The 26,135-nt window shown below is 44.7% G+C and overlaps 1 protein-coding gene across 11 annotated transcripts in view; it reads right to left on the reverse strand.

The window, feature by feature from the left end:
- Nucleotides 1–394: 394 nt before the first annotated feature.
- ARHGAP6 (Rho GTPase activating protein 6) overlaps nucleotides 395–26,135 on the reverse strand; it is a 487,298-nt gene continuing 461,557 nt past the window's right edge. For 6 of the 11 annotated variants that reach the window (XM_057310014.1, XM_057310034.1, XM_057310036.1 and 3 more), the window contains exons 10-14: nucleotides 22,402–22,554; nucleotides 19,474–19,571; nucleotides 8,170–8,438; nucleotides 5,167–5,247; nucleotides 395–2,391 (exon numbers count right to left, since the gene is read on the reverse strand). In XM_057310014.1, the coding sequence (XP_057165997.1) occupies nucleotides 1,694–2,391; nucleotides 5,167–5,247; nucleotides 8,170–8,438; nucleotides 19,474–19,571; nucleotides 22,402–22,554 (1,299 nt within the window). In that variant the 3' untranslated portion in view covers nucleotides 395–1,693. The remainder of the gene's footprint in view (nucleotides 2,392–5,166; nucleotides 5,248–8,169; nucleotides 8,439–19,473; nucleotides 19,572–22,401; nucleotides 22,555–26,135) is intronic. The other 5 variants (XM_044391896.3, XM_026478144.4, XM_057310041.1 and 2 more) reach the window with 2 other exon arrangements.

The raw sequence follows: 26,135 nt of genomic DNA on the forward strand, positions 1-26,135 counted from the left end.
CGGCGGCAGAGCCACAAGACAGCCGGTCATTTGCCCGGTAAGAAACGTTAGACACCATGTCTAGACGTCATTATTTTGGCCCTGAAGTAAATGAAGCATCTAAGGCCTTTAGGACAGATGTAACTCACAGGACCGTGTTGGGCGACACCCGGCCCGCCTGCGGCAAAACACTGCCTCACTGACACCTGAGTTTCAACTGAGAGACAATCAGCCTTCACTTGCAACAATTAGTGTGACTTTCTAAGTGTGTCAGTGTCCCCAAACCATCCGATAGCTTTTACTAGCTCTTTAGCTGTGTATTTATTTATGACACTTCGACATGTGGAGAGCGGAGCGTACGTCTGGAACGGAGTGGCGAGTTCATTCATTCGATTTAATGCCAGGGAACAAAGCCTTTGTTTAACTTTTTATTCATCATGGCACAAGATAGAACTTTAAGAAACACCACGGAAAATGTCACTGCTGACATGAAAATTAAGAGTAGCACGTTTCATAAAAAATTCTTTTTCTATAATACACATTCCCTTATGAAGTGAAAAAAAAATCACATAAAATACTGAAGCGAATCGCCACCTGCTGGTCAAAAATGGTTTTGCGGTTGAAAAACTTGAAACTACGGAAGTACAGTAGGCGCATTTTACGATACACACAAAATTACCAAAGAAAACATGTCCTCAGCCTTTGGCACGATGTAAATACAAAGCTGGAGTTCTTGTCCAAACATGACTTACTCTACAAAGCTTTGCTCATAATTTGGTTAATACTGATTATGGGGCAAAAGGAAAAACTGTTCTGTAATTTGAATACTCTGTTGGGATGCTTAAACGCTTTATAGTTGGATTCCAGTTTGTGGTTTTGAAAAATACATAAAAATTATACATTATAAATATATATTATATATGGTCTATATAAAATTGAATTTGATCTAAAATGGGAAGGACAACTTCTTAGTCTTTCTTCTTTAGGCACGGCCTTTCTCTTGTTTGATTAACTGAATCCTTTCTAAACAGATTCTAAAAATATATTCCATAATGTATCAAATTTAATATCTTCCTTAAAACATATTCAATATGAAAAAGCATTCAGTGACTATGTTTTCTTTTCTCACTACTATATAAAAATATGGCTTGGCATATTCTGTTTTGTTTTCTTAGCGTTTTTCCTAGGCATTGAAGGATGGGCTGTCCCCAGCTAAAAAGCTATGGCAAAAGCACAGAAACCTGCTTGTGCATATTCTAGAACATTCTATAGAATCTCATTACTCAGTATTAGTGAAGTGATTTTTAAAAACTGTTCCTTCTGTTTCTGTGAATATGTCATATATGATTATTATACATAATCTGTTACAGAATATACAACAGCCAAAACTGAAGTCACATAAATACAATTAAGCTATATCAAAGCAAGGGTTTTATCTTATACAAAGCCAATGTGAGTAGTTTTTAGGTTGTGATATCACCATCTGTTTTTGTTTTTGTTTTCTCCTAAGGCTGGCTATGCAATAGAAGTTTATTATAAATGGCAAGGGTACTAGTGCTCTATATCTTTAAGTGAACTGGGCTTCTCTTGTGTTATTTTCTTTTAAGTGTTAAAGAAGAAAAATCATTAAGTGTCCAATTGTCCAACACTGACTTTTTCCCCTACTGAGTGAAAGAAGGCTGTTTGGGCCGTGGGGGCGCGAGCTCGGGTGGGCTCATACCAGCGTTTCCGGGAGGGCATCGGGGTTGTCGGTTGATAAGAGCTCCCAGATCTGCCACCGCTCTCTCTGCCAATCGAGCCAGTTGGGTTCAGCCAAAGTCTTACTGTTCTGGTCGCTGGCGGGAGTGGAGTAGGCGCTGCTCAGTTTTTGCTCAGCGGCTTGCTGCTCTCGCTCAGCTGTTTGGCTTCCCTCTTCCAAAGCTGTTCTGGAACCTTCTTCTGGCCTCTGAGGCCTCCACAACAGTGGCTCTCCTGGCTGGTGGGATGCCACTACAGCTTGCTTCCCTGGACCAGGATAAGGAGGAGGGGGCCTCTTGTCATGCTTCTCACTCTCTCGAGGTCTCTGGTGCAAAGGCTTGGCTCTGCTCTGCGGCCAGGGCACATCAAGCTCACTCTCGGTGAGGTCTTCGGCGCTGCTCAGAGTCAAATACTGCTCTGACTTCGGTGTGGCCTGCTCAGACCTTCTGCTGCCACCCTGGATGTGGGGCGTGCTGCCGACTCGGGACACAGGAGGGCAGGCCCTGCACTCCATGATGGTGGCCGTGGTCTGAGTCCTCCGAATGACCTGTGAGCCACTTTCCAGTTCTGTGGGGCTCCCCTGCCACCGGGGCCAATTCGGGGACAGGTTCCCTTGAGAAAGGGAGCATGGCCCCGGTCGTAGGGAGCTGCTTTCAAAAATGTCTCCATAGGAACCTGGAGGCCAGAGAGAAGGGCGAGAAATGGAATTAGTGTGTAGAATCCCTGCTGGGATGTGTCCTGTTATTTCCTTCCCACGGCCACCTTCAAAAATTGAGAAAGCACAGGACACTCCTGTTGCCTAAAGCAAAACACGTCCTAGTAAAGGAAATGACAAATAATGCTTTGGTTATCGGCATAATTCACACAGCAGCTCCAGATACAGGGGTCTAGACTGACAGGCTAGCTGTGAAACTAGACTCAATAGTCCTTGTCACTCATTTGTTCCAGGAAAGGCCCCTTTCACATGGCTTCTGAACCTGGAAGGTAAAGGAAGTGTTCTCTTCTCGTTTGGTGCAGTTTGCAGTCCTGAGGAGGAAGCAACGATAACGCTTTGCTGTTTCCACCATGTCTATAAAATGTGTTGGGATACATCAACTGAACCTAAAATGCCCCACCTCCGGCCAGAAGGTAACGAAAACAGCAGCAGTAGACATCACCACCACCACTGCGGGCAAGACTGGCTCGTGTTCACCATATCTTCCCCTTTCCAACCCGGATGACATTTCCCAGCCTCCCTGGCAGTTAGGGGGCCACATAAATGAGGTCTGGCCAAGGATGTGGAGAGACATGATGTGAGCCATTTCTAGGCCTGGTCCAACAAAAAACCAACGCCTGCTAGTCTTCCTGGCCTGCCTCCTTCCACCCACTACGAGGCTGGGATAGAACAACTGGGAGGCCTCTTGGGATGAGGGAACCAGCGGCTAGATGGAGCCTGAGCCCCTGAATGACTGTGTGGAACAGAGCTCCCCCGGCCCTCCTCTCCCTGCACCATCCACGCTGGGGGAGAAACCTGTGACGGGTTAAGGCACTGACATTTAGGGACTCTTGGTCACAGCAGTTAGCTTTCCCTAGCGGATGCAACGCTCTCCAGGAAACTGAAGGGAGAGCACGAGTGCATTTCACAAACAAACAGGTTCTTGGCACCTATGTCCCCGATGGCCATTTCCTCTGGCATTTGCTCAGTCCTCTCCCTTAATAAAAAGGAGGCAGGGAAAGAGAAGAAGATCATTTGGGGCAAGAGATATGAGCATTTATACAGGGACTGATCAGAGTTGAAATAGCAGAAGGAAATGGAGTGGAACATCTTAGAACAGTTCATCCTTGGGGGAAAAGGTAGTAAAGCACTTCATAGGACAGAACGCGATGTGGTTAGATAATGGATCAGTACTAAACTCGGCTGGCTTAGAGGCTGTTAAATTAAAGACGCACCATGCTTTAAAAATGTAATATGGGGGGGGGGCCTGGGTGGCTCAGTCAGTTAAGCTGCCAACTCTTGATTTCAGCGCAGGTCACGATCTCAGGGTCGTGAGATCAAACCCCGCATCAGGTTCTGAGCTAGGCGTGGAGTCTGCTTGGGATTCTCTGTCTCCCTCTCCCTCTGCTCTCTCATTCTCTCTAAATATAAATAAATAAAATCCTTAAAAAAATAAAAAATAAAAAAATAAGAAACACCAGCAAACATAAATAGCTAATGACATAAATGACAAGTCAATTGGGGAAGTTCAGCTAATTAATAGAAAAACTGGAGAATAATGGTGAGAAAGAAATGCAAATGAAAATAACAAATACAATTTTGTTTTCTTTTTTAAAGAGATTTTTAAAAAAGATTTTATTTATTCATTTGACAGAGATAGCCAGCGAGAGAGGGAACACAAGCAGGGGGAGTGGGAAAGGAAGAAGCAGGCTCCCAGTGGAGGAGCCCGATGTGGGGCTCGATCCCAGAACGCCGGGATCACGCCCTGAGCTGAAGGCAGACGCTTAACAACTGAGCCACCCAGGTGCCCCCCCCTTTTTTTCTGCATCTATTGACATGTTGCATGCCTACATTTTTTTTTAAAGATTTTATTTATTTATTTGACAGGATAGAGACAGCCAGCGAGAGAGGGAACACAAGCAGGGGGAGTGGGAGAGGAAGAAGCAGGCTCCCAGCGGAGGAGCCTGATGTGGGGCTCGATCCCATAACGCCGGGATCACGCCCTGAGCTGAAGGCAGACGCTTAACTGCTGTGCACCCAGGCGCCCCTTTTTTTAAAGAGATTTTATTTATTTATTGGAGAGAGAGAGTAGGAGCAGGGAGCCCGACGCGGGACTCGATCCCACCCGAGCCGAAGGCAGATGTTTAACCGACTGAGCTACCCCAGCACCCCCAATTTTGTTTTCAAATTAGCAAAAATGCAAACCCAATGACGTGCAAGACTGTTGAGGTGGGCCAGGAAGGGACTGTAGCTCTGGATGCTTGGAAGGGTGCATAATTTGGACCCACTGCCCTATTCTGGATATGGAACTTGCTTTCCAAAATTTTGTGAATCTATTAATCATTGAAAATACAAAACATAAAGTACGTGAAAGAGGTTCCTGACAGCATAACTTATTACAACAATGACCCCAAAAATGGGTTGTGAAACTATGAATATGTACTCTGGAATACCACGTGGCCCTTAACAATAAAAATGGCAAATAACTGGGAAATGGAAGTTAGGCAGATTATATCAAGTTGCACAGACAGAACAACTGTAGCTATGTTAAAAACCCCTGCAAAGGAAGTAAAATGAAATATAGTCAAAGATTGATGTATTTTGGTGGAAAGGCTCAGTATAGCTTTATCTGTTTTTCCCATTTCCAGCATTTTCCAAATAATGCTTGGCAAGCACGTAATACGATAGTAAGGCAAAAATTAAAATTAATTTAAAAAGTAAATGCAGTGAACGGTCTTTAAAAGATAGTATGTCACCTGTCATTCCTGGGTCTTTGGAACCACTTTTTAATGTTGAATGCCAAGTTCCCCAGATATTGAAAGGCTCCTCTGACATATCTAGGAAAAAAGTGTATAGAGAAAGGTATGTCACTCACAATGAAAGGTGAAGAGCAAAAATCAATAAATATTTTGGTAACATAGCGCCACATTCAAGATTGTGGTGGCTACAAGACAGTAATATGGTGCATGGCTGCCTTTCAGGGGGCTTATTCCATTTGGGATTTACAAAAACGCTTTCTATATAATGGTCGTGGTACCCTGAATCAGGGCCCCCAAAAATGCCTGTGTCATGATTCTGAGAAACTGTAAAGACGTTATATGCCAAAGGGACTTTACAGGTGTGATGAAATGATGGGTCTTGAGATGAGAAGATGACCCTGGATTATCTGGGTGGGCCCGACGCAATCACAAGGGTCCTTATAAGGGGGAGGCGGCAGAGAAGACACTACACTGGCTTTAAAGATGGAGGAAGGGCCATGAGCCAAAGAACACAGGCGGCCTCTAGAAACTGGAAAAGGCAAACAGATTGTAACTTAGAGCCTCCTGAAGGAACGCTGCCCTGTGGACCCACTTTGGATTTCTGAAGCCCCGAAGTGTAAGATAATAAATGCATGTGTTGTTTTATCTTTTTTAAAATTGTATTTATTTATTTGAGAGAGAGTGAGAGCCTGTGATGGGATCGTAATGAGTATTTCTCGAAGCAAAAGTCTACCAAGCGCTTCTCTGTGGCAGCCGTTCAAATGCACGCTCTCCTTTAATTCCGAGGAGATGCCCTGAGTCCACTTTAGAGGTGAGGCCAGCAGCGGAAGGAGCAGGTAGGAACTGCACGTGATTACGGGGCGAGGGCTGCCGAGCGCTTCCTATGTGCCAAGTTCTGTGTTGAGTACTTGGCCTGGATTAGCTGATTAAACTCTATGAATTAATGTGGCTGTCTTTCTTAATTTTCATACGAGGAAGAAACGGGACTCCAAAAAACTCAATCTCTCACATGAGGTCCTGCAGATTGAAAGTGGCAGCACGGTTACAGACTCCAAATCGAGCGCTCTTCTCATGGGATACGAACACGACTTGCTTCTTTCTTTTCTTTTCTTTTTAAGATTTTATTTATTTGACAGACAGCGAGAGTACAAGCAGGGGGAGTGGCAGGCAGAGGGAGAGGGAGAAGCAGGCTCCCGCCGAGCAGGGAACCCGATGGGGGACTCGATCCCAGGACCCCGGGATCGTGACCTGAGCCAAAGGCAGACGCTTAACCAACTGAGCCGTCCAGGTGTCCCTAACACGACTTGTTTCTAGTTCCCTCACGGTGAGGTTATTTCCAGGGAGAAAGTTGCGGGTAGCTAGGATGGCTCAGCCCCCGCACCAGTGATACTTGCGGCCAGATCTTTCTCTGGGCGGGGCCGTCTGGTGTGCTGCCGGGTGCTGAGCAGCAGGCCTGGGCTTTACCGCCTACAGAGCAGTAGCACCCCCTCCTAGGTTGTGACAGCCCCAAACGCCTCCAGACACTGTCAGCTGTCTCCTGGGATACAAAATCGAGGACCACAGTGTTAGAGTTGGCCAAGGTATCGAACGGACGGAAAGAACGAACACGTGCTTTGGTCTACCTGCTCATTAGAGCTAATGTGTATCTTGGCCTACCTAAGAAACTACGAAGCAAACGCACTGAGCCTGGGAGGAAACAATCAAGCTTTCTTAGTGGTAAGGTGTCTAATAATCTCTCTTCGAATTTGAATTTAGAAACCCAAATATGCCATGCCTTTCATAATAGCAAAAATCTCTTCAGATTGCCTTTTTCGTTGCTGTTGTTGTAGAGAATATCGCATACAGAAAATCTGTCACTAATTTAAAAGAGCAAAAATTAGAGATCATCTATATGCATCAGAAAGGGAATAGTTAGAAATCTATGATTAATGGGAATATATAGTGGCTCTTAAGAATGTTAGCAAAATGGAAAATGTTAATGATATGATCTTAAGTAAAATAAGCTTAATTCAAAAGCAGCTATGTTTTGAAAACAAATATATCAAATTAGGGATGCATCTGGACAAGGACTAGAAAAAATAAAGTGTCACATTCTAAAAATAAATTTTACACTTGAAGGGAACATGGGTTACTGTTTTCATTACAAGTTTTTAAAATTATGTTTGACATGAATATCTGTAAAATAAAAACAAACATGCTACGATTTAAAACACCAAAAAAAAAAAAGCCTCAAAAAACAGAGATGTTTCAGGGTGTCTCTTTGGATTAAATGACACGTGCAGGATAAGAGAACAAGAATGTGTACTGTATCTTCCACTTATTCCTCAGAGCGTCCTGCTGGGTCCTGGCACCGAGAAATTACTCTGTGGAGGGACAGAGCAGAACCAAACATTCGGTGGTCAAATAAATTTGGGAAAAACTGCAAACCACACTCTCCCTTCCATTGTGCGAATTATTGGCATCCATTAGCACTTCAAAGAGTTTGAGAAACTGTACAACAGAGACAGCATTACCTTGGTTAGCCCAGCATTCCCCAAATGTATTTGACCATGGAACCCTTATTTTGCTAAAAAAAAAAAAAATCTTAATCTCCCATGGAGACCTCTTTGGAACGTGTCTCCTTACACAGTTCAGCTTGTTCTCTTTACAAAAGTTACAGCTATAATTTTTGACATGTTAGACTAGCAAATATGCACCCAAACTCACTGGCCAGGACATAGCAAGTTCCTCAGATGCTCGGGGGAAGAAATAGCTGGGGAGATCAGTGGCTCTCTGGGCATGAGACTGCTTCCCAGATGCCCAGGTCAGCAGGGAGCCTCTGAGACCAGGACTGGGCTCGCCCGCCACACCTCCCTCTTCCTAGAGCAGGAACTCAGTAAATGTCACAGAATTACAGAAAAATGAGACAAGGAAGAGATGAAGAGAAGTTTCAAGTGCCCGCACCGTGCCACCAGCAATCAGAGTCACTGATCGGGCCAGCACCAGCCGGGTTCCAGTTACCTTTGCCAAGCCTTGGTCCAGGAGAACTCTCCCTTGATTTCGACGATGGCAAGTGGCTCACCAGCACATACCGCTCCGGCCCTTTGTAAAGCTTCTCCGAGCCCCCCGGGGCCGCATCCTCTTGCATAGCCAGCAAGGAGCGCTCAGACAGCACTGGGGAGTTGTTGTCATAAGGGGAGAGGTCTCCGCTGGAGGCCTTGTTGGAGTCGGTGGACGAATGCCTTCCTCCCACAGAAAAGGAAACTTCCGATCTCAACATGTCAGGGCTTCTGGTGCAAGGAGACAATGGCAAGTGCGTGAGTGTGTTAACACTTGGTGACCAGATTCACACAATACGACCATTACACAAAGGACAGGCAGAGAATGCATGGGCACAGGGGCTGAAACAAAAGGACCTTTGGGGCAAGATTCCAAGACTCCTATAGCAATAATGTGAAAGCGTTTCCACGACATGGCCGGCAGAGGGCAGTGAAAGCCCACAGTTGTTACGGGAACTGTCAAGGCGAAGGGAGGGGGGAGGATGAAACAGACATGATCCCTGTGTTTTCCACCGGGCATCGCTGCAATGCCTGTTGCCTTAATCCCGTTTCCTTTGGAAAATTAAAGTCTGACACTCCCTATCTGTTAAGTAAGGCAAAATTGGTAGATAAATCTTTTACGTTCCTCAATATCCTGAATTTAAAATAATTCACATAAAACTACAATTGAAACTTTACAAGAACTTCATTATGGCTTTATGGATAACGTCTCTTCCCCCACCCAAATACTTCATGTGAGTAAACCCATCTTTCCTGTGATGAGACGACGGCGATGACGATGATGACGATGATGCTTCTGGTGGGAGTAACAGTCTCACGTATTGAGGCCAACAAGATAAATATGTGACCATCACTGGCGTTCACTGTATTTTGATATTCCTGAAATGATTCTACAAGGCACTATTCCACAAAGTGATATAAAACAAGCTAATTAGCATATCCATTATGCTCTGTATGTGCATGGGTTGTCACAGCAACAGAAATAACAGTGAAAATGCGAGAGGAACAGGAAAATGAGAACGTCAGGAACGTGAAAAGAGCGTTGGAAGTCTTACCTGGGAACATCTGTATTTTCTACCTTCCTCAAAACAGTGGCCCTGACATCTTAAAGGGAAATGATTACAGAGTGATTAAAAGTTTCAGAACGTACCTCTGTCTCTCCCCCCCAACCCTGCTTCACTTCTCTTTACTAGTCTTTGCTTTCTTCTGGTTTGATTCTTCAAAATAAATCCTTCGGGATCTTAAAGAAGGTAAACACATGACGAGCGATCTTTTCCTAACTAGCTGGCTGTGTGCACACAGCACAGAGGCTGCGTACTCACAGGGGACCAGGCTTGTCTCGGGTTTCCAGCGGGGCTTAGTGTCTAGGAGAAAAGGATTTCAGCATCTGTGACATGCCTCGCCTGTCACTGACGCAGCCAGGGGCTCGAGCACTTTTTGCTGAGGCCATTTCTTACCCACATGGAATAAATAAGTATCCCTTGCCTCCTCTTTAAACCGATGACAGACAATCTGATGGGAAAGAGCCAGAGAACCACCATGAGGATGATTTTCCAGAAACGTTAGGCCTCCAGTGAATGAAGGAAAACTAAAAAGAACTTATTTCTGCTGGAAAGGGGGGGGGACTATTTAACCTCCATATCTAATTCAAGGGGGGGAATTCTCCCTAATCTAGTGGGCGAAACAAAGCAAAACAAAGGGACACTTGTCTGTCATGACTTTAACTCCGGTTGAGGAAGCTTTACTATGGAAATAAGAAAAACTGAATGTGTTGAACAGGTTGCTCAGCTTAGAATCAGGGTTCGGACCAGGGCTAAAATTCTATGAGTGGGCCCATTTCCATGGGTCTTCCTGTTTAAGGTGATGGTTTCCCCAAGTCATTAATGACAATGTCTTCTGCCTGCTTAGCAAGAATAAGTCATGGTGTTCTATCAATAACAGCGGGGCCAGAAAGCCTTCCTTTACGGGATGTTTTAAAGAGAGCCAAGTCAAGTCATCAGCCACAACAAAATAACCACCAGGGCTATGAATGCTTTTTTGCTCCCTCCCTTTAGGAGGAAAACGTCGGAAAGGTGGTATTTTCACTCACAGAGACCCCAATTATTCTGTCTCGTGTCTTGTTCATCTGTCTTAAAAAACACAGAGAATACATTCAGCAAAATGTAACAAGTTGCAGATTCAGCCAACGGTTCCGTGCACAGAGGAAGGTACCCTGCGGGAGAACTGCATCCAGTGTCAGTACTAGGAACATCTACTTGGGATATGCCCAGCAAGTCGGTGATTCTCCCCCCATGGAAGTGTGCATCGTGTCATAAATAACGCACGTCTCTCTGCAAAGGCTGCGAAAGGCTCCCAGGCTCGGGCCTTGGACGCAGGAAGCCCGTGGGCGCCACGGAACGCTCCCGCCCCAACCTCATCTTACCTTATCGCTCGCTCTTCCCCTTGCTTTCCTTTCCCTCGCCTCGCAAATTACTCACTACAACATTGTTCCACTTATATATTTCTGCAAGCTGCTTCAACATACTCTTTTTGGACTGGTGTACAGACAGGGAAATCACACGCACATGAATTATTGGGGTATTGAAAAGGCGTCATGAGAACATTTAGTGTGCTTAACCCGAACAGAATAAAACAAAGAACAAGTCACAACAGTAACGAAAATAACCGAAGCTGCCACACGATTTTCCTTCCATTCTCATGGCTGTGATTGGCTCTGGTGGAGGAGAGGCGAGAGAGGAGGAGGTGGAGGGCCACTGTCCCTGTCCTCTGTTCTTCGGGGAACATCGCCTGGGAACTTGCCGGGAATGTAAATTCTCCAGCTCCACTCTGGGCCTACTGACGGGACTGGCTATGACATGTGGCCCCCAGGGGAAAAAAATATTAAGAATTTCAAGGTGGTCACAGACCACGAGGCTGGCTTTGCCTGTTGAAAGGGCATCTGGGAGTGGGGCTAGCGAACTATGTCTTAAAAAGCCCTCCAGGTAAGTGTGCTGCACGGGCAAGTTTGAGAGCCTCCACGCGGATCCACCTTCCCTCCCTCATCCATAGATGGGACAGGGGGCTAAGGCTCCAGTGAGTCAAATCGGGAGGGAAACCACAGATAGTGGCCCAAACCTCCGCACTGGCCGACAGAGGGGCTAAGCGTGGTGGTCCTGACCCTGAGGCAGCGGGGCCACAGCTGGATGGAAGGTGTGCCCATCCTAGCCAGCTCCGGTTAGCCGGACGCAGATAACTGAATTAGTTTGGTTGTGGGTTGACCTGTCTTTCTCTGCTCTTCTGGTTCATTCTCCTAAGTCAAGCCACCAAAGTGACGACATCTGGGGCACCAATCAGGGGAGAAACTGGAGGAGGCAGCTAAAGCTAATGCCTGAAGGTACAAGCATGTCTCCCAGTCGCCACACGCCACGAACCTCCTCAGGGTGGCTGGGCTCACAGCCAGGGACACGAGGAGACGGGGCTGTGCAAGGAGAGGTGATGCCTTCCTTTCCCAGCCACCCAGCACAGCTCAGGGATGGAAGTGGATATGGTTTGCGACCACATGGCAAGCCGCTTGTGAAACGCACTGATGTGAAATAAGCCCTCGGCCTGTGAGAAGGGTAAGAGCTGGTGTTTACCCAGAGTTCAGGCAACTCTCCTGGTTCCTGATCGTGGTCTACAGGTGAGCAGAAGACACGGGGAGATCACGTGTCTTTCTAGCAGCCAGGGCAGTAGGGCTTGAGACCTTTCTCAAATTTATTTGATAAATGGTATTCAGTCTTATTAAAAATCAATAGTAAAATGCTATGTGTTATACTTGGAGTTAATGGCCCTCGTAAATGCTCGAGCTATTTCCTATCCGTCATTTCATTTTCTCAGCCGAGCTTAGTAAGGGGGTGGCTACATTTGCCTAAGAACCCACGTCTGAGAACTGCCTTTCCACACGAGAGCTCACCTGTTAATACATGAAACCAAACTATTTTATTCACTTCTCAGGACTCTCGCTGACAACACAGGCAGTTCCGAGGTTAAAAAAAAGGGGGGGGTGGCATTCCATGGCTTTGTCATTAAATCTACTGGAAACAAAACCAGAACCCCTACTTTGGGTATCTCTGAAAGATGAGACAAGCAGCCACCAGTGTCCTCACTAACATTCGCCTCAAGGATGATTCAACTCTATGAAGACAATTTTCAGTTCAGTGCTGCAAGTCAAGGTAATAACAGATTTGTATTTCTTTATAGAAAATATTGAGCCAGTGATTCACTAGATGAGAACTCGTCTGAAAGCAGGTAGTGGGCTCTCTGTGTCTTGGGATTTAGTGGATGGAGGTTGGAAATGGTGAGTGGATAGGTAGCCAGTTGGCACGGGTTTGCCTCCGTGAACGGAGGGTTCTTCTCCATGAGACCTGAAAACCCTAGGACCATCGATGGCGTGCATGGCCAGTCTCCGCTAACCAAACAAGCATGAGATGGACATGGAGAGCGGATCACTTTCTCACCCTTCGCTGGTCCCTCCAGGTCAGGGTGTTAAGACGCCGCTGGCAGGGTACTGTGGGCTGGCCTGCACTGCAGCTGCAGGCACAGAACTTGTTCTGTGGACAAATGGAAAACTCTAGTTCAATCACCGGATGTGGCAGCCCAGCCCCTTGCTGAGCTACCCCGGTGAGAAACATCCTTGGAGACGTCAAGCTTGTGTTGGCTTCATCCTTGACTTAGCCGTTCAACTGATAAACCTCAGTCTGTTGGAACTCAAAGCACATAAGCATCTCAGACCCTGTTCAGTGTCCAGGGAAAGGAACGCACTGCCACAGCAGCTCTGGATTTATGGAGGGTTTTCACATGAGTCATGCTCAGCTCTGCAAAGCAGCCCTTATGCAGACAAAGGCACCCTGCTGCAAAGAGAGGTTGATCACGGAGCAAAACTCCCCACCAGGAGACGAGGCCAGCATCCTGGACACTAGGACTTACCCAGGGCCTTGGTGAAATTTCTCCCCTCCCTTTCAGCTCTTATGAATTCCCTCCTAATAGCCGTGGCACGTGACAGCATTTACGACGGGGGAGAGAAAACGATGCTGACTTTACTCTCTTTTTTTACAGTATGCCTGATAAAACATCTTCAAGTTATTATTTTCCAAGTTTATCAAGAAGTTGTGAATCATAAAGGCGATGGAAGAAAGAGGTGATGTGATAAATTCTCCCTCCATTTTGAATCAGCTTTTCATAGAAGGCGCATTCAGACTTACTGGAATTTTTCATTATGGAATTCCCTATTCCACATACATTTTCCCTAGAATTGTCTGGCTGAAAAAAAGGTTTTCTTGAACAGCATGTGTCTGCATGTGTGTGCGTGTGTGGGGGGGTGTTAATGCTTCATTCATTTCCAAGATCCTGGAACAAAATGACAGCTGAGGCCACAATTACTTCCAGTCAACAGGATTCATTGCTGTTACACTACACGATAGTCTCATTTCTTATCTCTGACAATTTCCTGAGAACTTTTTGACTTTACAAATCCTAGTGAAAGGAAAACCGAAATTATAGTCCATCTTGTAACCCTCCATGGTTTTGTGGAAGAAGACATTTTCAGTGACAGTCTCTGAAAGATTATAATAAATTATCTGCATGGTATTTATTGGATAGTTTAAATGTGATGCCTTGAAACAAGAGACAGCCTAACGCTCCTCCATCACATTTCTTCACTAGGAGGAGAATCCAGGTCAATAAAACAACTACTTTTTGGTTCTGAAATGTCATCCTTTGAGATGACTGAGTCTCCTTCCATAGTTTTGATTGACTGCTCACCAGGCTTGTTACGTTGGGGGGCAATTTCAATAAAAACTTTGTGAAAGCCACTAATAGAATTAAGTACAATGAAATTTAAAAACGTAGATTTGGTTCATCCATATTGGCTTTCTCCCCAAGTGCAGTTAAATTTATTTTGATTCTATTTCCGGAATATAGGAAGGAAAAGGCTCTACTTAGCCTCATCTGCCACATGGGTATACCACAGAGATAGACATGGTTTTATGCAATTCTTAACGGTTAGGTTTTTTTCCCAGAACATTAAAGCAGTTGAAAACTACTGAAAAATTGAAAAGCTGACACATTTAGAATTTACAACATTATATTGGGTTTAAATGCTTCATTTGTGCCCAAACAGAATTGTATTATTTAGTTCAGCTTACCTTAATTAAAACTGATTTAGGGTTGTTACTTGGTCAGGAGAAATTGTCGAACACAGCACTTCTCTTGGTTGAAAAATAAGATACGCAAAGCGGTACATTTTCAAAGCATCACTGATAGGTTTGCTTCCGTGGAGGGCACGGAAGCCTTTGGCTTCAGGCCCTAGTATGGCTTGGCATGGTACCAGTCTTTTAAATTTTTTTCAATATTTTGTTCAGCATAGATTTGTGGTGCTAACTTTGATTTTTAAAAATATGACATATCGACGTTGTTCATTTTGATGCCTGAGTGTTTAGCACACCCGTCACTTTGGCACCTGCATGAGCGCCTCACTCTCGTCGCCCTACTCCCGGCCCTGCTATGGGGCCTTGGTTCTGGTGCAAATACCCACATTCAACATGACTTGTCCTTTGTGATTTGCCTTGCACTCTCATCCCCTATCTCCTTACATCCCTAAATCAAAGGAGGGGGATCTATTTTGAGTGTTTTTGAAGAAAAGAGCATATAACTCTAATAAATATTCCAGACAAGCAATGAAAAAACTGGAAGTCTTGCATTGTTAGTAATATAAATCTCTTCTAATCTCCCTTTGGTATTCCGTTTTGGTTGAAGCCAAAAATGTGAGTGAACAAGCACAAGAAAAAATAACGAATCCTCCTTTCACCGCTGCCCCAATTCTGTTGTCGCACAAGAGAAAAACTCAAACGAAAACAAAACATTAAATTCCCAAATATCACGAAATGCTTGCTCTTTCAAAACAGAAACTATCATAAATATGTTCTTGTTCTTGGTTCTACACCCTTTTGAAAACTCACGTTTCCACGCCCAATGCAGTCTTGTGCCATTGCCACGTACGGCACAGGAATTGAACGCTTTATCTAGGTATGTACACTGATTGCAAAGAACAGAAGCTTCAGGAAAAAACCCAAAGGGTCAGAGGAGAACCACAAGGAAAACCAACCATGCAACACTGCACTGAGGTCTGCACTTTAGGAGCTCCTGCTGCTCCCCACTTGGCGGCAGTCCCTCCTTCTCTTAGCCCTACTCCCCACCCTGTAGCTGAGTCTTCACTCACTCCAACCTTCAGAACAAGAAATCTGTCCTGGCCTCTCCCTCGCTACCTGCAAACATGTGATTGCCTCCCATCCTCCACAGTTCTCCCCGGACTTGCGTGAGCAGGTCGCCTTCCCACGTCTGTGTCTTTTTGCCCGCACCCTCTCTCTGTTCCAGAACTGATGCCACCTCCTGCTGCCGGTGGGATCAGGCCTGTACGGGCGGGCTTTGCCTTTAGACACCGCCACGATTTAAGGTGGATGGGTTCTCTCGTGTCATATTGCCTTCATAGGTTGCTCTCTCGTGGTGGATAGAAAGGTAGAAAGTAGTGACGCCAAAGTCTTTGGTAAGTGGTTGTAAATGAACAAAATGGCGAGGTTTGAAATAACATGATCGTAATCATTAACATTCGTTAAGCATTTATTAGAAACCAGATACTATTCGCATAGCACAACAACTCTGTAAAGTTGATGCTGCTTTTTAATCTCTGGTTTACAGGTGAGGGAACTGAGACAGAGAGGGATGAATCTATTTATCCAAGACCACAGCTCCAAGAGCAGTAGAAAAGGCATTCCAACTCAGGTGATCTGGCTCTGGATCCGAACATCACAACCAGTGCGTTACGCTACACAGGAGTGTGCAATTGATGGGCAATCGACATACCGATGGAGACGGCACCATCCGGCGGTTGGGGTAGTGTAATTTGTCATCGCTGTACTCTGTCATGACCGTAATCTCTCATCACTGTAATAAATCGCCTCTACTTCTTAATTTAAGTGCCACCCCTAAGCCTGCCATTTAAGGGCTTCTGCCCCCCTGTGCTGGCCAACCCCTTAATCGTGCCCACAGCCAGCTGACATATTTATTATTCTGTCCAGGCCCTGCTTCAAGCTTCCCAAATATCCAGACCTGTTGACCCCTCTCCAGTCTTCAAGGTTCACTGCAAATCCTTGCTCTTCTCAGAAGCCACACCCAAGACTACAGGTCACATCTCTTTCTCTTCTCCAAACTCCAAGTGGATTTATGGTCTGGAGTGTTGGTTTCCTTCCTTTGTGAATACAAAGACCCCCTTTTAATGTCAAGAATCACCCACCTCAAATATAGTAATTTGTGATGGCAAATCTGTGGTATCTAATATGGCGAATCTAAGCCAGAGGTTCTTGCCTGGGGCTGCTCAGTAGCCTCACAGGGGTAGAATGAAAAAATCTTCATGTCCAGACTGTACCCAAAAACAAATGAATCACCATCTCTAGGGGTGGCACTCAGGCATAGCCATTTTTCAAGCTCCCTGGGGGATTCAAGTCTGAGAACGAATGGCCCAGCACAAACCATTCTGCCCTCTGCGACACACTTCATAATATGTTCCATATTATTTTTATCCTCAAAGGCCTCCTTCAACAAGTCTGCAAGCTCTGGGAGTCGAGAACATGCCTTGATACTTTGAACTTCCACCACTCTAAGTGTGGATCACGGAGCAGCCGCATCACAGCACCACCTGGGACCTTGTTAGAAATGCAGATTTTCGGGGTGTCTGGGTGGCTCAGTCAGTTAAGCGTCTGCCTTCGGCTCAGGTCATGATTCCAGGGTCCTGGGATCGAGTCCCATGTCGGGCTCCCTGCTCAGCGGGGAGTCTGCTTCTCCCTCTCCTGCCTCTCTCCCTGTCTTGCACTCTCTCTCTCTCAAATAAATAAAATCTTAAAAAAAAAAGAAATGCAGATTTTCAGACTCACTCTCTCTCTCAGATCCACTGATTTAGAGAGGACTTTCTACCAAGATCTCCTGGTGACCTGTATACACAGTAAGCTTTGAGAAGCATGGGCATAAGGTATGAAGATACTATCTATAGTTCAAGGGGTAGGACCCTCAAGCCTCAAAAGACAACTCAAATTAAATAAGTATTTGCTCATGTATTTTTACTTCATGGCATCATTATCAACCCTACTGGGCTGCTCCTTGGCCTGTACCTGGAGGAAAACAAACACTCCCCTCTCCTCCTTACTAAGAAAGTCTTCTCCAAATGTTTTCTGTTCAATGATGCTAGTCTCTGGCATTCACAGAGCACCTGGGAGCTCACCTCCTTTCTCTTGAAGCCCTGACACTCACCTATGACCTTGGTCTAGGGTCGGCTTGCCTTGACCTTACAATGCTTATTATTACAGGGAGAGGGAACAAGAGAGGCTAGACAAGTGTATAGCTTGGGATAAGCTTAATTTGGAAGCTTCTTGCTTCTCCTAAGAGTAATGAAAGAAAGGTTCCCTTCTTGGCACTTCTATGCAAAGGGCATACCTGAAAACCACATAAAAATAACTTCTAGCAACCATTCTCCAAAGCACAATATTTCTATATTTCAACATGGCATATAAAAGCTGAAACTTGGCAAGTCAACATTAGTGGGTTTTTTAGGTGTGTGTTTTCCTGCTTTCCCATAGAGTACCCATGAAATGTCATAAATGCAGCTTAACGAGGGATTCACAAACAGAAATGCTGCCCTGTCTTCTTGCACGGGGAGGGAAAGAAGTGAGTTCATTAAAATTCTGGTGATACAAGATCTGCTGTGAAGAAAAGCCATTTGTGTTAGTTTAAATTAGAACTTATACCTTGATGACAGCTCGAAATCTAGTGAAAATTTAAGGGAGCCCAATTATCTGTAATGAAAAGCGAGACCATGAAATGCCAGCCCATTTAGACAATTTGAATACAGTCTTATTCACTCATGGCTCTTGGGGCTCGAATCCAGGCGAAATGCCTTACTTGAACCAGAATCTGGCCTGATAATAATTGGCACAAAGATGAATTTAAAAAATGCATTTGAAAAGATGAGCCACTTAACAATTCTTCCCTGCTCTGCAGGAAATAGACTGAAGCTGGATCTTGCGGTGTTACTCATTCAATGATGCAGGAAGGGAGGGCTGAGCAACATGGAACGCCTTTGACTACATTTCTCTAAAGAATGTAAGTTTTTATATCTGAAATAGTTTCAAATGAAAATTAATCTCTCAAATTCAACATCAATATAAAGGAACAATTTAACACATATCAATATCTCTAAGACACCGTGGAATAAGACATACCATTATTTTACATACAGCTAAAAAAGACAAAAATGCTGTGAATTACATTGGGACACGCCATTGATTATAAGATGACTCTCAATTTCAGAGATGATGAAACATGGGGCCAAATGTGTCAGTAAATTAAAAGCACAACATAAATGTTGCTTTCATGAGAGGATGACAACAACCCTTCCTGCCACAAATTTAAGGTTTGGCGTCAATGGTGGCAACATCACTCCTGGTTAATGATGCAATAATACCCTCTTCGCTGGCTTTGCCTAATGCTCAGCAACCCCATACACGCTGCCTCTGTACCAAATGTTCGAGATTAATCCTAAAATCTGGCTAATGCAGAATCCAGTGTTCTTCCTTTGGGGGCAAAAATGGCGGCAAAGCACAGCCTACGGCCTGGCTTGCATTTTACTCATTGCAAACATGGCTGCATGTGGAGACCAGCGTGCATTTTTACCAAAAGGACGCTAATTATAAAGAGTGGAAGAGTCAGGAGGGCGCACACCTCTAATTTCAAATGGGCACCTAGGCCTTGGTAGAGGCTCGTCTTGTGATTTGGTAATGTGTCAGTTGCGCTGGTAAGTTACACAGGTAAGATGTACCCAGGTGGAGCCTAAGGGACCCTTAAGTACAGCTATCAGGATTCTAGAAGTAGAATCACTGATGTGCATCAGAGTCCTTTGAGCTTCTTGCCAGGATTTAGTTCTTTTTTTCATTTTTTCCAGTGAACACAGTCAAAAGGACCTCGAGGGGCTAGAAAAAGCCAAAAATGAAACAGCAAAATCCCATAAAGCATTTCTAATTTAATAAGTGGATTAGGAAAATCGAAGCATTTTCTGGATAGGTGGACTGACAAGATTTGCCAGAAAGTTGCCAAATCTCCACTTCAAGTCACCATGTGTGGAACTACGCAAACTTCTCTAATTCTTTAGAAATGAAAAGAGAAATCCCCACGGCAGCTTTAGAAGATGAGCAACTGGCATACTCACGATGACTGGGAGGCCTTCCTTCTGAGCAAATAGTCCACCACATCGGGATCGGTCTCCAACAGGCTGATCAGCACTTCGTTCTGGAGATCTGGAGGAACCTGGAGGAGCCAAATGTCGAGGCATAAATCAAACCATTCCAGAAAGAGCGAAACTATGGTCATTGGCAACTCTACAATAACATGAAACAGAGCCTTAAAAGTCGTAACAGAACAGAGTGATCTGCCATTAAAACCAAACCTACACCAACCCATACAGCCAGTTTAACTCTTAGGACAAAGTGGATGATTACCAAAACGTCAAATTCAATCCAAACTGGAGATGTAGCCTCGTCACTTGATACCTCTATTGCTCAGACTAGATTTTCTTGGCTTTGAATAAGCGAAATATCATGGTTAAGAGGAATGGTGGTCATAATTTATTGTCCAAATGGGGACACTTTCTAGAGTTCCTATTTATAACTATGCCAAGACAACAGGCATAAATTATAACTGTCTTGGGCACTTCTAGAACATATGATCTGTTTAAGAGAATGGGCCCTTGGGGCACCTGGGTGCTCAGTCGGTTAAGCATCTGACTCTTGATTTTGGTTCAGGTCTTGATCTCAGGGTGGTGAGATCGAGCCCCATGTTGGGCTCCACGCTGGTGGAGCCTGCTTAGGATTCCCTCTCTCCCTCCCCCTCTGCACCCCACCCACTCCCATCTCTCTCTGTCTCTTAAAAAAAAAAAAAAGAGGACAGGCCCTTGAGCCAGACTGTGTTTGAGTCCTAGTTCCATTTATTAGCTGTGGAACCTTCGGCAAGGCACGTGACCTCTGTAGGTCTCAGTTTCCTCATCTGTTAAGTGGAGAGAATGATAGGCCTCACCACAAAGGGTTGCTGTGGTGATCGAATGACTTATTACACATTGAGAACTTAGAAAATATGTGGCAGAGAGTAAACATTCAAAAACATGCTGACTACTATACTGGCCCATGTCATTTTATCATTGGGTGCCTGCACTCACCCCTTCCTTGCATCCTGGTCCATCAACAATGAAAAAAGTTCCTAGCTTCAGAATTTGACAAGGCGTTTGCTCGAGTTCTATAGCTGAGTGTCACATTTCCCTAGGCTAACCCACAGCGCATTAGAAGATGGCCTTATAATCCTAAGCCACACTATTGTGTGAAAATGTTCTATGAGAAAACACTGAACTCAGCTCCAACGGGCTTTCTACTCTACAGATGCTGGTAGCTCAAGTAAAGGAAATTCAAATTATTGAGAGGAAACAGCATTTCCGTCTGCTTCTCTCACAGGAGGGCTTGGAGACCAGGCTCTTAAAACCTGCAGGGACAAGTCTTTGGAGGATAAGTGGCGGATGGAAGAATTTGCCTCCCGCCTTTTATAGAACACAACTCTTCTTGAGCTCTGAGAAGCTGGAAACAATTTTATTAATAAAAACAGGGATGAGAAAGCAACAACAAAACGCTTTCCTTCCCTCATAAATCTGTTCCTCCCACTTCATCCTGAATCTTCATTAATGACATTGCCAAACCCTACTCACACAAACTCAAAATCTGGGTTGCGTTCAAGCTTCTCTGTGTCCTCTCCCTTCCCTGTTCAGAACCAGGAGACCTACTTGCCTTCATCTCCGTGAGGCCTATTCCTTCTTTCCTCCACCTCCCATTCTGCCTGCACTGACCCAAGTTCGAGCCCTCCTTAACCCTTTGTAGTGGGCATCTGTTGGCCATTACCAGCTTCCGTTTCCCTCTTGTTGTAACAGTTCTGCCCCAAGTTCCCTCTGAAGAATCAACTGCTCCCTAAGCCTTAGCTCCAGGGTGATATGTAAGCTGGTCTAAGGCCACCATCATTCCCCTCCCGGACCACTGGAGCTGCCTGCGCAATGGGCATGTGACTCCACCGGAGGTAATGAAAAGCCGGGAGAGTTTGCCCGAGGCATATGAGGAGAGACACTACAGGGCCAGAAGCTACATGGGGCCTGAGGATTGTGCTGATGATGGAAGAAACCACAGCAAGAAATGGAAAGAAAGAATCTCTCGATATCATGAGTCCTAGGTAAACCTATGCCTGAAGCCACATTTGCCTGTGGACCTCAAATTCCTTAAACTACTTTGAGATTTTAGTTGAAAAGAAAGATACACCTCTCATGGGCCTTTGATGCAACTGCTTGCTACCTTAGACACGAGCTCTTTCCTTCACCACGGTATCTAATTCCTTCTCTGCGTGGTTGTCCGAGCGCTCTGATCAAGATGCCTGCTCAGAAACCTTTTTATCCCTACAGTGGAAGCCCTCCACTCGCTTGCTCGTGTCTGCCATTTTGTCCCCTGGCGGCCACCCTCACACGCTCTCTACTTCAGCAACCACTGCACTCTTCGCTCTGGCCTTTTCCCACCTCATTCCATTCGTTCATTACATAAATATTTGGTGAATGCTTATGGAGTGCCAGGCACAGGATGCTGGGATTCAGCTAAAACCAAACAGGCGAGAATCCTTGCCTCCTTGAAACTGACAACCAATAAGGGAAGACCAGCATTAGACGAATAAACAAAGCAGGCGTAGCATGGATCACACGGAGCCGAACAAAGCAGAGAAGGGGCAACGGACTGTGCAGGGAGGGCGCGGGGCAGGCAGCGGCCATTTAAGTAGGATGGCAGGTCACAGAGAAACTGCCATTTGAACAGAGAACTGAAGTCGACGAAGGAATTGGAGAAAATCATTCCCAGCAGAAGGAAGAAAAAAATCAGCAAGATCATGAGTCAGGAGCAGAGAGGAGGCCAGTGAGGCTGGAAGGAACGAGGAAGGAGGCGAGCAGTAGGAAGCAGGTCAGGTAGCCAAGGCCAGATGTTGTGGAGTCTTACGGGTCATGATAAGGACATCTGATCTCAATCTAGGTGGCTGGGGAGGCACTGGGGGTTTTGAGCAGGGGACTAACGTGAATTGTCATCGCTGGCTGCTGCACTGACGGCAGGTTGCAGGGAAGCAAGGGGGTGACGCAGGGAGTGCAGAGAGGGGCCGCTGCGATATCCAGAAGAGAGACGGTGGAGGGCTGAACCAGGACGGTGAGCTGATGAGAAATCTGTGGATCCTGGAGACAGTGAAGATAGAGATGATCCCATTAGCTAATTTGCTGGCTGGAGAGAGGGAGAAGAAAGACGCCTTCCACGTCTGGAGTGGAGAGGCAGGCACCCGGAAGCACGGGGTTGCCGCTGACACTGACCGGTGTAGAGAAGCTGCAGGTGGAGGAGGCTGGAGGTCACGGCTAGGAGGGGGGCTTCACTAGGGTAAGCGGGGGAGGCCTGTGGGACATCCACATGAAAGAGAGATCTAGGAGAAAACTGGGAATAAGACTCTGAGGTTCAGGACAGAGGCTTGGGCTGGACAGAGAAATCTGGGAGATGCATATGGATGGCATTACAAGCTCTGTGACCAAACCCCATGGCCCGGGAATGAGAACGGAAGGAGAAGAGAAGGGACAGGGCTTTTAGGTCAAGGCTGAGGGGTTTGATTCTCTTCGTTTATTGAATAAATTAAACAAATAAAAAGACTGATAATTTTTACTGCAATTTTTTCAAACAACACGACCCAACCAATACACACTATTACATCAATTTGTCAAAAAAGTCACGCCTGAAGGGTAAAAATGAGGAGAGAACTCATTTTTGAAAAATGAACAGAAAGCAAAAAATAATATAAACCAAAAACGTGTATCCTGAACACTTTTTAAAAGAAACTTCCATGAGCAAGTGAGGAAAAATATTTGTTTTTCATCCACTTAGTTTAATTTAAAATTTTCTATGCTTAGATACATAATAAAAATTTTTGCTCCAAGCACCAATCCATTCCCACTGAAGAATAAACAACCCTCATGCATACCCTTCGGAGTGCTGTAAGCATCACAATATTAATTCTGTGAAAGCATACAGTGTGTCTGATGACAAATTATTAACTTGGGTACACTATTAGAATAGGTTACAGGAAGTATCATTATTTAAAACATAACTTTCCATAGTGTTCTGTTAAATTATTCCATAATTCAGAGTTTTTACTCTTTCAGCTCGGCTTGGTTCCCAACCAATTATAATCATTGAGGTTTATTTTACATAGCATACATGACTTTTACTTGGTTTACTTGCAAATAGAAAGGGTCAGTGTTATAAATCTATCTATAGTTTCTTTTTAAAAGACCCATGATACCATTTTGGCTCAGAGACACTCTTTACAAATAAGTTAAAAAACTACAGTCTCAAAATGTGGATCCCTCCATTGCAGGAAGGGTAGGTAATATTTTCCCCTGTATTAGGTAAGACTGACTCCAGCATACAAAATCCATTATTTTAATTAGTTTATTTATATCCCATCTTGTTACAAAATGACTTAAAGGAGCTTTAAAAATTCATATGATAAAACCACATTTGTTTGTTCGTTATTAAGGAATGGTACAGAAAATTGGGGCCAGTGGGAAAGCGAGGGTAGAGAATTTGAAATGATGCCTTGAACTGACTTGTAATATTCGTATAACAGCCTCCAGTGCTGTTTTCCTAACAATCCCTCCAATCTTTGTCCCTATTTGCATGTTTCATTTTCTATTACTTAATTAAAATTTCAAACTACTGTCTCAGTTCAATTGGATGAACTGAAGTTCATCATTCATTTTCTGTGAAGTTAGATACTTAACAGAGAAACACAAGTCAAGGGAATGAACTGACAGGAAACAGGAGCTTATGGTAAGTCAGAAATACCCAGACAGATCATTCCTATATATGCTCCTTTGCAGGAATCAGGATGCTGTCAAAAGCATTTCTGATTAAGAGTCAATAGCCCCTGAGGTCCAGTTTTTATCAGCTTTGCTGCTTATAATTAATTAATGTAAACTTGGATACATCAACCATCTTTAGGATTCTGTTCCTGCATCTGAAAATCCAGGCTTATCCTATCTGTCCCATTTACCTTTTGGAAGTGTGACAAGGATCAAAAGGACCAACAGATTTGAAAGTACCTTACCGATTGCAAAGAGGTTCAGAATAAAAGATTTTGTTAGAAATAGACAAAATAATTAATAAATTAAACACTTAAAAAAACCAAAAAGCAGATGGCCAATAGTTGTTCTGCAACTTTTTTCTTGACTAACAGACATCGGTCTCTGCCTCTTATCCTGTGCGCCTGCAGAGAAGCACCACTCTCTTCTCCTTTGCTTAACACTTAGGGTGAGTAAGTCGTGGGATTTCCTCTTGACATGTCTTTGCCCCTGACCTCCGCCTGAATTTCTAGAGTTGAAGTTTGTGATCTGTTGGCCCCTCAGCTGCAATGGTCTTGAAGCCAACTCGAGGTAGCTTCTCCCTTCTGGTTCCTTCTCTTCCACCAGACCTCAAGTCTTCGGTTGGTCACATCGGTAGAAGGTAAACTGCCCGGAGGCAGGGATGGTCTGACTTGTCCGGCCAGAAGTGACACAGGCTCCTAAGGTTGTAGCTCTCTGTCCGCTAGCCTCTTTCGCAGGGAGGGCAAGGCAAGCTCATGTGTGCCAACCCTGGCCAGGGTACCCCAAGTGGGGGTCTTGAAACATCTCTTTTCATCACTGGATGTGATGATGGCTGCAAAAGATGCTGGAAATAACTGCAGTGTCTTGTAGCTGAAGATGGCAGAGCAGAGAGAGCGAAAGTGCAGGTGAGCCGCTAAAACCCCGCCCCTCAGGCTGCTTCTGTGATGTAATAATCCTGCTGCTTGCAGCCACTGGCAGTTGAGTTTTCTCCTCCTAGCAGTCAAAGGCTTTCTCAATCATGCCTCCTCTTCTTCGTCTTTTCTCTCCCGAAGTTCCTACCCAATGGATGCTCAAAAAAATGTTTTCAGAATGGTGACAAATAATAATCAAAAAGAACCCAGAATTATTGGTCTTCATGGTGTATGTACACTGGTTCTGTTACCTTTGTGTAGATGCTTCTCTCTGCTTATAAATAGTACCAGTGTCATGCTCTAGCAAAATCTCCTTGCTATTAATTTTTAGAGTTGGATAATAAATTTCCTTTCTCAACTGAGGATCATCAGAAATTTTCTGACATGTTCATAAACTATTGTTCCCATTAATATAAAAATGAAAATTTTTTCATTTTCATTTTTCATTTTCTCATTTGAAACCTCTTGGTTTCAGCTCAGGTCATGGTCTCAGGGTCATGAGATCGAGGTCCGCATCAGGCTCTGAGCTCAGCGAGGAGTCTGCTTGAGATTCTTTCCCCCACCTCTTCCTCCTTCTCCCTCCCCCTTTGCTCCTCCCCCAACTGGCACATGCATTCTCTCTCTCTCTAATAAATAAATAAATAAAAACTTTTTAAAAAATGAAAAATGAGGGGAGTGTGGCTGGCTCAGTCAGTGGAGCATGCAACTCCTGATCTCAGGGTCATGAGTTCGAGCCCCACGTTGGGCAGAGATTACTTCAAAAAAAAAAAAGGAAAAATGAAAAGTATGACTCCACAACAAAACACATTTTATCTTTTTTCTTCTGGGATTTTGTATATAGCAAAATGGAAACTAAGTTGGACTGTGAAAAACACACTACTTTTAAAAATCAACCAATTCTGCACAGAATTGTGCAGTGAAGAAACAAAGCCCATCCCCAACAGCTTCTTCACTTACAATTTATTGTTTCACATCAAAATCTCTACTGGGTTTTAGTCA

Source organism: Ursus arctos, chromosome X (genome assembly GCF_023065955.2).
Source record: "Ursus arctos isolate Adak ecotype North America chromosome X, UrsArc2.0, whole genome shotgun sequence".
Classification (NCBI taxonomy): domain Eukaryota; kingdom Metazoa; phylum Chordata; class Mammalia; order Carnivora; family Ursidae; genus Ursus; species Ursus arctos.